The following is a 16151-nucleotide window of genomic DNA, read 5'->3' on the forward strand; positions in this document are numbered from 1 at the left end:
TTGAAGAAGGAATAGCAGTAATTAATTAATTTATCATCTAATAACCGGCCAGTATATACCTCGGTTCAGAGCAAACTCCGTCTCGTTGTGCGGCTAATCAAGTTCACCTTTCTTGTTTTGGCATAACACACAATTAGTTGGGCCGCGGCAGATGAGATAAGGCTTCAAGCTGAAGCTGAAACCTCTCGGGCGAGTTGATTAAAGGTGGTTGAAAGATCAGAGGGGGCAGGGGAATTAATGGTCAGTTCTAATAAGGGAAGTAAACGATGCGGAGGGGTGGGAGGGAAGGTGGTTATTTCTCGTGAGAGAGAGAGAGTAGTAGAACAGAACAACAGAAGATCAAAGCGTCGTATGACACAAACACAATTAGAGAAGCCCGAGGCCCTGGGCCGTTTAGCAGTTCTGAAGCTGTGGTCTAACCAGTGTAGAACAAGAAGGGCTTTGCATTATTATAACCCTGAGAGTTGAGAGTTGAATAATACGAAAGGCTGTACTTTGAGACCAATGGTCACCACTGGACTGGGCAACCACACAACTAGTGCATCAGAATAAAAATGATCAAACCTGCTCATTTCATGTTCTGACAACGTTGACAACAGGCCTCGAGGCAAGTGGGAAAACTAATATCCAATCACATGCATACGACCCCTATTATGTCTAATAAGGCTTCAACAATGACCACATATCACCAAATATCTAGGCAGCTTCAACAGAGTTCAACAATAGAGAAAACGGTGACTCTCCCGGCGGGCATGTCTCTCACTCTCACTCTCACTCTATCTATCTATTTCTCTATCTCTCTTCCTTTCTCTATCTCATTCAGAACATCTTCACTGTTTACACACATTGTCTGAAACAATCTGGTTGACCACTTTGAAATCAAATGAAATAGTTGATGATAATAGGGGTGAATTTGGATGGACTAACGTTAACAATGTATGGCTTCTGTTAGTTAGAGAGACGGCGCTTTGGGTATTATTTCATGACCGGTCTGATTAACTTTGTGGGATGTAACTACGTTTGAAATACGCTTTCAATTGTCAGTTTCCTATAGAATGATAGATGAGTCGCGAAACCTGAACGTGGAAGTATCATAATTTAGGTTGAACGTCAAAGTATCGTCATAATTTGGATTGCAGGACGGTTTTGGGTTTTGATCAACATTAATGGCTATGGAGCTATGTATCCAATTATAATGATATAATCAAATACTTGTGAAACCATTGATGTGAGGGAAGGAAGAATTGAAGAATAATAATGTAATGTTAATCCTCAATGCATTCAGTTTGATTGTACATTAAAATTTTTGCTAGTTAGGGAAAGAAGTATTGATACTTTTAATACTATTATTACTAGTACTATTATATTTAATACTATTATTAAAATACTAGTATTACTTGTATACTAATATTACTAGTATTACTTGTATACTAGTATACTAGTAATACTAGTATTACTTGTATATACTAATATACTAGTATATACTTTTTAATACTAGTATTACTTTTTAATACTATTATTGTTAAATTTATTATTTTTTTTGCAACGCAGATTATCTATAGTGCGGTCCACGTTATAATGACAGTATTTGATCAACTTTGATTTTGCTGTCCTAGTTTATCATTCGACAAAGCCGGTGGTACTATCCTTTTCTAGGTCCACAACGATGCCAATTATGTTTTTGACAGTGTAGAAATATAATTAATTAATGCCGAGAATCGGTATCGCTATTCTTCTATCTTTATCCACTGCCATTATAACGTGGACCTCACTATAGATCATTGTAAACCGCTATTCACGAAAAAATCAATATTAACAGTAATCAATGAATTTGTAAATCAGTATAAATCAGTATCGTTAATTTGTATAATATATATTAACGGTTTCCGGTGACATTCATAAGTATCCTTCTAGGGCCAGAGGAGATCTTCACGTACCTGGGTGCAGACTCAGTAAGTCTCTTATAAGTTTTTCAGTAGTGGGGATAATATTTTTCAACCTCCTACCAGCCTCCTTCCGTAACCTTACCCTGCCTATATTCCTTAGAATCTCAAGAAAATGGCTTGTTAAAAATCCATTCTACTCTCTATAAGAATTTAGAACAGGAATAGGTAGAATAAATTATTAATATGAACTTTTTGTGTAGTTGAGAAGTTGATATTGTGGTAATTATTCATATTGAATGAAAAAGACTAAGAAATTGTCAAAAAACCACTGATTTATTGATAATTAGAAAGACCGGTTTCGGTTATTACACCATTGTCAATCTCTGATAAACTCTTCTATACTCATTAGAATGCATATATAATCATAGTTTATCAGAGATTAACAATGGTGTAATAACCGAAACCGGTCTTTCTAATTATCAATAAATCAGTGGTTTTTCGACAATTTCTTAGTCTTTTTCATTCAAGATTAATATCTGATGAAATAGTCAATTATATAATGTAGTATATTTTTGTCTATATTGATTTCAATAATTTGTTATTATTGATTTTATTATGTATTGTGACGTAATTATGAATTGTAATCTTACAAAATACTTTGTGAATTAGGCTTGTATACGCCTTGTATCATCAGGCTGAATAAATTGATTGATTGATTTATTGTAATTCATTGCATTTGTGTTGTATGGTTTAAATGTTTGTACTTTGTGGAAATAAAATTTGAATACGAGTTTGGATTTTGAATATCCATGAACTTGGCTAATCTTGTAGGATTTTTGAACCCCAATGCAATTCATATGATGACCATACTTGAATACATACTCTAGGCTTCTATGTAAAAGCTATTCCAAACAACAAAACTCAAGAGATAGTAGCAGAGACTTATTTAGTTGCATTGCATTCACCCACTGAAATTGATCTCCATCTCTATAGCCGTGTGTCTCTGCCCTACAAATCTTATCTACTGCACTAAGTCGAGAGCAATAAATTAGAGAGAGTTGGACTGAGAGAGAATGCGAAAGATAGAGGCGTGGTACAGATAGTCGCCATTTTGTTCTGTTATCAGTGCCAGACGAGCATTGAAATGAGATTTTATTGGCTCATGCTCCAACTACAAAATTGTTGGCATGCGCCAGTTAAGAATTTATGCCAGCATCCTTCAAAGGAATTTCCGGTTGAGCCTAGTTGATAATGCTAGGGAAGGACTTCTGGAGTCCTTTTTTGAGCAGGATTTATTAGATGAGTTCTATTTGAATAGGCCTGTTTCTGTGGATTATATCCAAAGTTCTATTTGATTAAAGCACTGTTAGATTTATTCATGCGGTTTCCAATATCACCCCTCCACCAATGTGTAGAAAATTCCAATACATCGTACATTCTTATATGGATTCAGAAACTACGAACTGTACAATAATAATGAATAATTTTATTCATAAATCATCGGATTATGGGAAGATGAAACGTAATTTGAAAATTAAAGATTACTGTAAATAATATTCTTGGATATTCATGAATTATTAGCACTGTCAGAGCTCGTACAGATAACAATCCATATTCGGGAATAATACTTGGGAAAATTACGTCCCCCTTAGCACTACTAGAAGAACCGGAACTGTGAGACAGTGAAGGAAGAGAACAAAAATATCGAAAACCAATGCAGAATAAATGAGGAAAAGGAGATGAATTTGTTTTGAAGCCACGGCAGTGGTGAAAAATGGATGATTACTTTGATTCACATCACAAGTGACTCTGAAAAAGGAGGGAAGTTGGGAGAAAAACAAGGGAGAAAATACAAGCGAGAAAAACGGAAGAAAACCGGGCGTCTAGGATCAACGAATATAAAACATACAACAAAGCAAACAGGAAGCAAAAGGTGAGTTGAATTGAGTAAAGAAAATAAAATAAGAGATAAAAGAGACAAAGACTTAAGTAGAGATATAATAGAATAGAGATAGAGAGAAAATTAAAAGTGGATGGAATTAAGCAGAGATTATTAAAGAATAGACCTTATTGATCAATAAACCTTATTGAACTATCCTTGTAACTAATATACTTTATAAGTGTATTCTTTAAGGGCCGTTTGCACAGTCAAAGCTTAAACGGAATTGAATCAGCTGCTGACTTAAACTCAAAATGAAACACATTATAACACACGAGACTTGATACGGATTTAATCCTGTTTAAAATGAAATTTAGTTTCAACTGTGACTGTGCAAACGGCACTTATTCAATTATCCTTCATTAGAGGATAGATATAGTTCAATGATAACGTTGATATGATGAGCGACAATGGAATATAGGTGAATGAAAAAAATGAGGAAAACAGATGAATTGTGAGTCAAAATGGATAGAGATAGCTGTGCTAAAGCTTTATAATGAAAAAGAAGAAGAGGGAAAGAGCAGAAACGGTTGTCAGAAAACTCAGAAGGTGACGGAATTATTGGAAGTGTGACAAGCTCGAAGAAGAAGTAAATAAATGTAGGTGGAAGTAGAGGTGGGAGAAGGAAATAATGGGGAAGAAGAAGAAGAAGAGGTAGAAGAAGAAGAAGAAGTAGAGGAAGGAGAAGAATGAGAGGAAGGAGAAGAAGAAAGATGACAGTACCTAGGCGTGACAGAGCGGTATGGCTCAGCTTCATGTCCCAATAGAAATAATTACTTAAATGCACCCAGCCGTCAATTCAATTCGGGATCCGAGGTATCGATTCCAATTCTCTCTTTCTCCCATCCACTCACTCTCGCTCTCTCCCTCTCCCACCCTTCGCAGAACAGCGTTGGGGCTGCAAAACGAACGAGATTACCAAAGCCTTTTAAGTGGTAATCACTTAAGGAAAGAAACGTGAATTAGTTGAATGAAAAACTTGTACCACCACCTACCCTCTAAACCCTTTCACCCTTACCCCCTTTTACTACAATATCAATTCTCGTTCCATCACTCTCTCACATCCGGTCGCTCGCTCGCTCTCTCTTTCCTTCATTCGTACGAATTCGCGAGCTGGCCATGCCAAGGCGTCTAAACGAAGGATTCCACTGGCAAATCATGGTTCTCTCTTTGTCTACTAAGTTATTCTTCTTCATTCATTCCATCATCTTCTCTTTCAGCTGCTCCTCTACAACTTTTTCATCATTTTTCCTTCAATTTTACTATCTTCCCACCTCTATTCCACTGTCTTTCATGTGTTCTTCCTCTACTTTTTCATAATTTTCTCATTACTATTACTTTATCTGTGTTTTCAGCCTATTACTCATTCTCCTGGTATAACCAGAGAAAACACATACTTGATACTTGGATTATTTTATCCTATAATCATTTTATTTTTGGTATAACACAGCTTCTGGTACTCATCTCTCTCTCTCTCTCTCTCTCTCTCTCCTCTCTCTCTCTCTCTCTCTCTCTCTCTCTCTCTCTCTCTCTCTCTCTCTTTCTCTCCTCTCTACCATTTTCCCTCTTACCATGTTTGTCTCCTTCTTTCTCACTTGAAATATATGATATATATTACTCCATCACATCCATCTCATTTCGTTTCTGTCACCTTTTTACCTTCTAGTTCAAATTTCTCAACAAATAATGTATTCTATAGATATGATCATATCATTTTCACTACGTTCCTTCTACGTTTCTTTCTCTTTTTCATTCTCCTCCTTTTGAGTTCACGTTTCTATACTAAGTTTTCTTCTTTTCGAGTTTTCATAACTATACTTAGTTTACTTCTACTGACCAACCAATGTTTGTTGAATGCTATTCTCATAAAAAAGACTTTCATACTCCTTCACAGTCCAAACTTTCATATCGTCCTGTTCAATTCTCATATCATCTTCCTCATCATCATCATGGATTAGGCTTTTCAAGCCTGTTCCGGCGTCCATCTCTTCCTCGGTCTACCAATACTTCTTCTGCCTAATGACTAGTGGAGTAGGGCATTCAATGGGGAACGGTCTTCAGGCATTCTAAAGACATGATCTGACCACTTATTTCTATATGTTTTTATCAAACTCAACACTGGTTGGACATCACATTCTCTTCTCATATATTTTCATTCCGAATCCGATCCTCTTGTGCATCCTTTAACTTGTTTAAGGAATCACATCTCTGCTGACTGTATTCTCGATTCAAGATTCCTTGTCCGCACCCATGCTTCACTTCCGTAAGTCAAAGTAAGTATCGCCATGACTTTGTAAAATTTGATCAAGGTGTTCTTTCATGAATCATCTTCCTCCACAGTTTTATCATTTCTTCACTTCTATCTCCTTCTTTGTCTTCTCCTCCTTCGTCTTTTACTTCTTTAAATTTTTCTTCTACCTCATTTCCCTATTTTAATTCATCTCTCTATTCTTTCACTCCTCCACATCTCATTATTATCCTACTATTCTAATTATTTTATTCAATTACTCTCCCTTTCTACCTCTAAAACATCTCTGTCACTTTTTTCAGCTCAATAACTTCTCTTATTCTGTATTTTTAGCCTGGTGGTGCCAGATTACTCTATTAAGGTTCATTCTCCATACTACAAGGCGATATTACTGTGTCAATTACTTCACTATGTCGCATTAGAGAATTGATGTCATTGTCAGATTAGCAGGAAAATCATCCGTCTCAAGTTAACAATATTGAACCAGTAGTGACATTCATTCATTTATTGTACAAAATACTACAATCATAATATTATTGACCGAGCGAAGTGAGGTCTAAGATTCAAGTCGACGGTTTATGGCATTTCTCTTAATGTTTAAATGTTTGAATGTTTAAATGTTTATATGTTTTTATGTTGCGCATTTACGGCGAAACGCGGTAATAGATTTTCATGAAATTTGACAGGTATGTTCTTTTTTAAATTGTGCGTCGACGTATATACAAGGTTTTTGGAAATTTTGCATTTTAAGGATAATATAAAAGGAAAAAGGAGCCTCCTTCATACGCCAATATTACCGTAAAAATCAGTCTATAGAATTATTCATCATAAATCAGCTGTCTAGTGGACTATAATACTGCCCGTTCAAAAACATCGAAAGTCTTGAAAATGTATCTTTCCATTAACGTTAGTAGACAGTTGACTATAATACTACCCGTTCAAAAACATCGAACATCTTGAAAATTGTCTCTTTTCATCAACGTTGTAGACAGTTGCAGCCAGACCTGATAACAGCGCTCACACTCACATTCCGGGACCACACGTCACGGTACGATATAGGACAGAAAGCTCTATGTTTATTTAGGATTTTTTCTAGACATTTTATATCGATAAATTATTTATTAATTTTTGAGCAAACATAACAACAGGTCAATGTAACTCACTGAGCCCGAGGTCTACTGTTCACAGAACTACTAGTAATTATGACATTGATGGAAAAACTAGGCTGAGCTTGTACTATTTCACTCCAAGAATAAATTATAACTTTTTGATAAAAAGTTTATATTGTCCAAAGGTTGAGGTTACATTCACTTTGAATAGTCAGCATTCCTAATAAATAGCAACAAGGCATCACATTCAAACAATGCTGACACCCTCTACTGAATCCAATTATCACGATTCACTTTAAACAGTCATAAACTCCCCATTAATTACTTCAACGGTCCCCATTCAATCAATGCTGACAGTATGAAGTAAATCTGACGATCGTAGGGGAAGAGCAGTTGTTAGAGGGGGTGGGGGAGAAGTAAGAAGGGGGAGTAGGAGGAGGACAGTACAAAAACACAAAACAGACTGAAAAATCAGTTACTTCGGCCACTAATTAGAAAAAGGGGTGCACGACAGGACAGAAGTTGAAGAGTGGGAGGGATGGGGAAAAGAAATGATGAGAAACAGGAGAGAAATGGATGGGTGAGGGTGAAGGATAGGGTGGGAATGAGGGGGGAGATGACGTATAGAGTTGAGAGGAAAGGGAAGAATGATGATGATGAGGAGGTGGAGGAGGAGGAGGAAGAAGAGATTTGGAGGAGAAGGAAGATGAGGAAGACGAGTAGTAGGGGGAGGAGCAGGAGGAGGAGAAATGGGAGCCGGTGGAAAATCAAACGAAAGAGTGGAGGAGGAGGAGGAGAAGGATGAGGAGGAGTTGCCGGGGGAGAAGCAGGATAAGTAAGGGGAGGAGCAGAAGAAGTGAGTGAAGGATCAGGAGGAGGAAAAGAAGAAGGAGGAGGATGATGAAGAGGGTAGGAGGGAGTAAAGTTGACAGACTGACAATAATTTGCGTGGGAAGTGCAACAAGGATAAGCATGAGATTGTCGAGTTGAAAAAGGAAAAAGTAACGAGAAGAGTAGAAGAAAAAGAAGAAGAATGAGATGGGAAATAGAGAGAAAGATAGAAAAAAGAGAGGTGAAGGAGAAGGAAAAGGATAAGGGAAGTAGGATACTATGATCTAGTTCAACAAAGATGAGGAAGCGAGGAGAGTAGGAGAAGAAGAATGAGATGGGAAATAGAGAGAAAAATGAAAAAAAGAGAGGTGAAGGAGAAGGAGAAGGAGAAGACAAGAAGGATACGATGATCTAGTTCAACAAAGATGGAGAAGCGAGGAGAGTAGAAGGAGAATGAAATGGGAAATAGAGAGAAAGATAAGAGGGAAGAAGTGAAGGAGAAGGAAAAGGAGAAGAGAAGAAGGATACGATGATCTAGTTCAACAAAGATGAAGGAGCGAGGAGAGTAGGAGAAGGAGAATGAAATGGGAAATAGAGAGAAAGATAAGAGAGAAGAAGTGAAGGGGAAGGAAAAAAGATTAAAAGAAAAAAAGTAGGAGTGGGTGTGAAAGAGGAAGAAGCAGAAGAGGAAGGAGGAGTAGTAGAAGAAGAAGAAGAAGAAGAAGAAGAAGAAGAAGAAGAAGAAGAAGAAGATGATGATGATGATGATGATGATGATGATGATGATGATGATGATGATGAAGAGGAAGAAGAAGAAGAAGAGAAAGGAGAAGTCGGAGAAAGATAGGAAGAAGAAGAAGAAGAAGAAGAAGAAGAAGAAGAAGAAGAGGAAGAAGAAGAAGAAGAAAAAGAAGAAAAAGAAGAAAAAGAAAAAGATGATGAGGAAGAAGAAGAAGGAGAAGAGGGAGAAAGTGAGAAAAGAGAAGAGGGAGAAAGAGAGAAAAGAGAAGAGGGAGAAAGAGAGAAAAGAGAAGAAGAAAAATAAAAAGAATGAGGTGAAGAAGGAGAAGGAGGAAGAGGATGGGAGTTGGGGAGTTGGGAGTGGAAGCGTCTAATAACTAGATCTAATTACAGGCTGAGACTCTCTCCTTCACCACTAACCTCCTCACACTCTTCACCCTTCCTTCACCCACCCCACCAACTCTACCAACCCCCACCCTAAATACCAACTCAAACATTAAAGACTTGTTCGTCAGACAAATCTTTGTGCAGGAAATTAAAAACCTTCCGCTGCTTAACTTCGGAGGAGAAGGAGGAGCGTGCACAGAGAAAGAAAGAAATATAGAGGGAAAGGAAGAGGAAAATAGCAACATCAGCTGTAGAAGAAGAGGAGTTGAAGGGTTGTGGAAACGTGTGGAACATTGAGAAATTATACAAATAATAATGATAATTTTTGTGTGTTTTGAGTTGTAAATTAAGTGTGTAATTATCGAAGAATGTTGAAGTGACACATAACCTAGCTACATTTGGACTGTTGTATAAATTAGAATTGGAACCGTTTTGGGCGTAAGCCTGTGGTACCTTTCTGTTGGTAGTGTAATTCTGAATGATTGAATAAATTTAAGGAATTTAAGGAATTGAATAAATAGATAAAATTATATTCAAGAATGGAAAGTGAGAGCTAAAATGTGTAAAATACGTAAAACTTAATAGTGGTAGTGAAGAAGTTGAAGAAATGAAATCTATAAAACAAACAAGAAAATTCCAATTGAATAATAGGAGAGAGAACGGATGAGGAAAGTGATAAAGAATATCATAAAAGAACAAGGATAGTGCGAATTCTGTACCAATAGTGGTAGTTAAAACAGATCTAAGAGGAACGCAACATGGAAACTTATTTAAAAAAATAAGTTCCTATCAAATCAGAAATCTTCCTAGCCGATCATAGTACATGGTATTGGGAAAAAATGATGGGCTACCCTTACAGCTTGCGGAAAACCAACTCCAACTAGTTGCAAGTTTTAAGTACCTGGGTTCAAGTGTACAGAGAGATGGAGGGCTTGATGTGGAAATACAGCATAGAATAAATTGTGGATGGATGAACTGGAGAAAAAAGAGTTGTGTTCTTTGTGATAAGAGAGTGAATTGTCAAATGAGGGGAAAAGTGTATAGATCAGTTGTGAGGCCAGCTATGCTGTATGGAACAGAAACATGGCCCATTTCAAAGAAACAGGAACGAAAGATGGAAGTGACTGAGATGAGAATGTTAAGATGGATGTGTGGGGTTACAAGAAGAGATAAAATAAGAAATGAATTGATCAGAGGCACTGTAAAAGTTGGGAGACTGGGAAAGAGAATGCAGGAGACAAGGATGAGGTGGTTTGGGAATGTACAGTGACGGGAGGAGGATTATGTTGGAAGAAGAGTGCAGGATTTGGTTTTGGATGGTGTGAGAGGACGAGGTAGACCTAGGATGAGGTGGGGAGATAGAATAGCGGCTGACTTGCGGGAGAGTGGTTGGAGGAGAGAGGAAGCATTGGATAGGGCTTTGTGGAGAGGCCGACTAAGAGAAAGAATGCCGACCCCATTAAATGGGATAAGGCACAGCCAAAGAAGAAGATCAGAAATATTCGATGTTAAATATACAACTCATACTGTATGAATGATAATAGGATGGAATAGAGAAGAACGTTTACTGAATAAATAAGGTACCTTGAGCGAACCTTGAAGAGGCTGATTGACAAGGTACCATATAAAAAACATGTAGATGCAGATATAAATATATTCAGTATATATCAGTGAACGTTATTTTCACAATAATTTACTTAACAGTTAATATTATCATGATATTATCTAATTAATGAGCAAGGGTAGTAATTTATATCAGTGAAATCGTTCGAATATCATGTTCAGTCTACAGTAACTATACAGTAACTATATTACCCAGTAAAAATAGTTACTGTAGTTCAGTCTATCACTAGTAAAAATTAATTAACCGACTCGTCTAACTAAAACGTTCTCTTCCTCCTCATCGTTTGTCCTCTACTCCTCTCCTTATTTTCTCCCCTCTTTTTCACTAATCAGAGCTCTCCAGTTGCACGAACCTGGCAAATTAACTTTTGTTTCCTTAGTTTGAAGAGAGGGGAAAGGAGGTTAAAACGCGAGAAACTTTATACACTTTTAATTACAATATTTTATATCCTATCGTGTTCTCTTTCCTAAGCAACAAACTTCGGTGACCCTTATTTCTGTAACGCCAGATTATTAATTCAATTTATACCTATAAATTTGATAAATTTATACTAAATTACTCACTAAATCAAATCAAAATCAAATTTATTTTGCCAAAATAAAAATAAATAGCACAGTATAGACCACTGACTTCCCTTTTCAACAATCTCCAATTTCTCCTCAATAATAATAATAATAATAATGACAAAACAAAAAACACTAGACAAATACAAAACAACTAGTTCGATTTACACATGGGAATAAATTGGAAATTGCATTTGTTCAAATGCTAATTAATGAATAATATTATTAAACAAAAATCCCAATTAGAAGGCTTCGGAGTTATCTACATCATTTAATTGGGATTTTCGTTTAATAATATTATTAGTTCTATATAATTACTATGTTGAAAGAGAATTGTTTTCTACAAAATCAAAAACCCTGATTCTCGGGGTGGTTAGGGTTGCTTTTACTAAATTTAATATTCCTCTGTTGACGTTTTTCTTGCTTATTGTTTCATGGAAATTCATATTAGTATCGTAAATTCATAGCTCAAATAATTTAGATGAGGATCATGTTGTATTCCACTAACTCCAACTAATACTGTCAATAGCTGTTGTATTCGAGTCGTATTCCTTGTATTCGATAACAAATTAATAATTACAGCTTATACAACTATGATAAAATCATAGAGTAAATTGTAATTATGATGGGATCATACCGAAATGTTATCAATTATTATCAAATCTAGTTGTTTAAAGACTTGAAAGACCGATTTGTCAAGGTTCTTAGTTTTAGATCATAGTTAAGAGAAACGCATTCTGCATTCTCTACTGCAGCACTCAATTCGTAGGGTTGGCGACATACGTTTACAATATAACGTATAACGTATTATAAACGTATAATATTATATACAATATGATACGAAAATGTTATTATGCTTTATGAATACAGTCGGTGACATACATTTGCTTGGAATAGATCATCGTATAAGCGATGTAATTACAGTCCAAATCTGTTTTCCCTTTGCAGATTCTCCTCAATTATTTCAAAGACATAATAATTCTCACTCTACAAGGGGGCCTTGAAATGTGAACAATATACATACACCCCAAGGAGAATTATTTTCATGCGTTTGGAAAAGATGAGGCGGATATTGTCGCTTATAATTTGGATGGCAGCCAAAAAACGCGGAGGGTGTCCCCCTTGACCCCCTTAACTACCCCTTCCCTACTGCGCAAATAAAATTGGAATTTGCCAAAACGCAGATATTCTGCCAACAATATTATAGGACTAGAGACGAGTTTAATGGTTTTTATAAACTGTGTCCCAACAGCGATGTATGTAATTCATTCTACAACTTCATTTCATTTATATCTCCTACACTCTTTCATGCTTCCCCTGTCCTTCTTCCACTTCTCTTTTTGTTCTTCTCACTCTTCTTCTTCTCGATTTCGACCATGTTGTTCTCGTTCTCCTTCATATGTTTTATTTCTCTTAAAACGGAGTATATAATTGTGCAGTTCATTTTTGTTTCTGACGTTATACTTAAAATCTCTCCTCTTCCCCCTCCTTCACCACTTAATCCTTCTTCTCCTACTATCACCCTTCCATCACAACCAAATAAAACAGAAGTTTCGGATTATAATACAAGCGACGATTTTGGCTTGCGACACCATGTGGACATTGTTCTCGGATAAAGTCACTTCATTTGAAAGCTGTTATATGAGTTACTGACTATAACTTACTTTGATTTACTCACAGTAACTACTTCTGACTGACTCTAGGTGACGTATTACTGACCATGATTTACTGACAAATAACTACTGACTATGTATCATTATTACCATAGAAAAGAAAAACATAAACGAGAAACGTTGTTCATTACTCCGTGCTATAACCTACTGACCTCTGCTATGACCAACTGCTATTTTGCCTGAGCGTAATCAACACAAAGTTTAGCGTTGTTTCTCAGGAGCGTTTTTTATTTTAGTTCCGTTTTTTCAAGTAACAGCTTCTCTTTTTTCGTGAACTGATGGTTGATGAGGTAAATCTTACAATTACTGGAGTCAATAATGGATTATATAAAAAATGTCTCATTTATATAGTATTTTCAAGGGAATAAAAACAATATAAAAACGTTTAATACCCATTAATTAAAAACTTTAAAATATTTTAAAGTACTAAAGGTACTGAAAGTTTTTATATTGTTTTTATTTGTATCAAGTAGGCCATATAAGCGAAGTGATTTTATCTTCAAGGGTTGGTTACTCAATACTTTTTCAAATGATACAACCAGTGTTCTTCAAAAGTATCGAGAGGATACTTGAAGCACAGAAGAAGGAACCCTTTGTTCTCTCCTTTCCTGAGTTCCTTGAATGTTTTCTTTTTCGAGTTACAAGTTTCTTTTTACTAAATAAATAATTTTAATTCATTTTTACTCCATCGTAACTCCACAATAAATAATTTGAAAATGATAGAGATATGTGAATAGTGTAGTACTCACCATAGCGGTGCAGTGGCGTTATTAGGGTAGGGTGAAGGGTTGTCAGGGCTAGTTCAGTCGCGACTCCGCCTAGGGCGGCCCACTTTGCCCTTCCGTACGGTGGTCGTGCCCCCCGCCGCGTTTGCCTGCGCCGCCGCTGACCCCTTCAACAGTTTCTGCCAGTCCTAGATCGCAAAAAACGGAAAAATCAGTGACATTAAGGGTATGACAATAAGAGCTCTACTAGGACACATGAACATACTGGAATACAATAGTAATAGTTTTCACGTTTTCCGGAAAAATAATGACGCTCTCATAATTTTGTATCATTGAATCAATAAGCGAAAAAAATAATAATTAGCCATTTTCAAAATCAAGTTCTACGCAAACAAAATATATTTTCAAAATCTAGTGAAAAAGCTAACCCTATACTCTGAATAAAATAAGTTGAAACTTAAAATTCCAATCGACCGAGCTTGTCATATTGTGTGAGACCAACTCATGCAAACCCAACATCATGTCTGAATATGATATGCATCATATTAGCCAATGTCAGGAATAGCTCTCATAATAGTGTATCAATTTCACGAAATCTAGCATCACAGTAGCTTGGTTGAGTGAAAGTTAAAATATCCAAAGTAACACTATAAGTTACTAATAAATAAATAAATAAGTTGAACATTCTATTCCTATAAATTTAGGAAAGCAGCCATTTTAAGCTTAGCATTTCAATTTTTCCAAATCATTTTGTAATTTGTTTATTTATAGTTTGATCACTTTTTTAAAACTGAACAATTGGTCAATAGCACCAGAAGGGTAAAAGGAGTACTTTCTATTTTTCATTTCTTGATAATAATTGAGGGAACTTCTTTTATTTTTTATCTCTTGATAATAATTAAGAGTAGCCCTATCCAAAAGTTGATACAGTTTTATGATATGATACTAATAATTACTTATAGACTTGAATTTGATGTAAAAGTTTTGTGAAATGTCTGACCTGTTCACAGACGAGACTACCAGCGAGCAAATAGTAACGATCACCCTGCATGAGTTGTGCGCCGCACTTGGAACAGGCAAAGCACTTGAGGTGGAACACGTGGTGTGGGGGGTGAGGACCCCCCGTGGGGGGTTGGTGCGGGGGTGCCCCTGGCCCCCCATGCCTCCCCCCGCTCGCATCACGAACTCTGAGGCGGGTATCGTCTGGCCGCACGCCGAGCACGCTCCCGAGTTACCGAACATTCTGTGGACAAAAAATTGATTATTAGTGAAATTCAAGAGAAAAAATTATTTGAAAAAAAATCAAATTAAAATTCATTTCGAATGAGAGAATTTGAATAGGGACATACAACGTGAATCACAATTGGAAAAGGATGGACTGAGGAGAAAGCCGAAGAAGAACATCAAATTTTGTTGTTTTGTTGGCGGGTCTGCGGGGGTAGCGTGTGGTTGGCGCAAGGAACTGGTCTGTGGGCTGTGTGAATATTGTGTGAATGATTATATTAATAATTCTTTTTTTACTATTGTTTCTTGAATTATATAATTGATTTTTCAGTCTAAATGCAGATTGACTGTGTTCTTCCAACTATGTTTCTATTTTGTAGCGATATTATTAAATGTATTTTTATTTTTATATTAAGTTACACTGTATTTTTTATTCAATTGCATTTGTTATGTTGTAGAGAGGACTTGAAAGTCCTAACTCCTCCTAATAAAGACTTTTTTCATTTTCATTTTTTTTCATCAAATACGAAGTGGAAGATGCTTTTCCACACAGTATTGTACCTACTCTAGAACATGGTACGCCATAGTGGAGTAGGTCAATTTCCACACTGAAAACACTAAACATGTAGAAGACACATGAGAATTTTTTATTGTAACTAACTGTATGTGATTGTAAACAATCTAATATTTTCTGTAATTGATTTAGTAGTCTTAGTTTTTTCGGGGAAATAAACATTTCCTTATTTAAATAAATACAGGCAACGCCATTTATTTATTTTATTTTATTTATTCATAGACAATAGATACAATGCAGGTAAAAACAACAGGCATTCGCCCAAAACTGCTTTAAACCTTAATTTGGAATACACGGTCTAGAGGTTATGTAAATAATAACTTAATTCACACACTATTTTGAGTCCAAAAAATGTATTATTTTTTATTAAATAGATTATATGTGTGATAGGCTACTTGTATCTGTGATAGTATCAAAGAAGGTCTATATATGTGAGATTACTTGAAGAATAGTAAATATTTATCATCTTAGACTTATCAAATCGTTTTATTGAAGATGATATCAAAATAAGCTCTTGGATTGTGCATGGGTAATGAGAATGATATTGATAAGGAATGAGTGGACGTGGGCCCACAACTTAAGGAGAATTTTGAACTGCCAGGGTCCTGTTGCATGAGGGAATTCAAA

General features: G+C 36.0%; 1 protein-coding gene across 1 annotated transcript in view; it reads right to left on the bottom strand.

The window, feature by feature from the left end:
- Positions 1-16151, bottom strand: part of LOC111059209 (paxillin homolog 1) — a 444946-nt gene that overhangs the window by 45566 nt on the left and 383229 nt on the right. The window contains 3 exon segments of the mRNA XM_039425022.1: positions 13751-13914; positions 14727-14831; positions 14834-14969. Of these exon segments, the coding sequence (XP_039280956.1) occupies positions 13804-13914; positions 14727-14831; positions 14834-14969 (352 nt within the window). The 3' untranslated portion in view covers positions 13751-13803.

Source organism: Nilaparvata lugens, chromosome 3 (assembly GCF_014356525.2).
Source record: "Nilaparvata lugens isolate BPH chromosome 3, ASM1435652v1, whole genome shotgun sequence".
Lineage (NCBI taxonomy): Eukaryota > Metazoa > Arthropoda > Insecta > Hemiptera > Delphacidae > Nilaparvata > Nilaparvata lugens.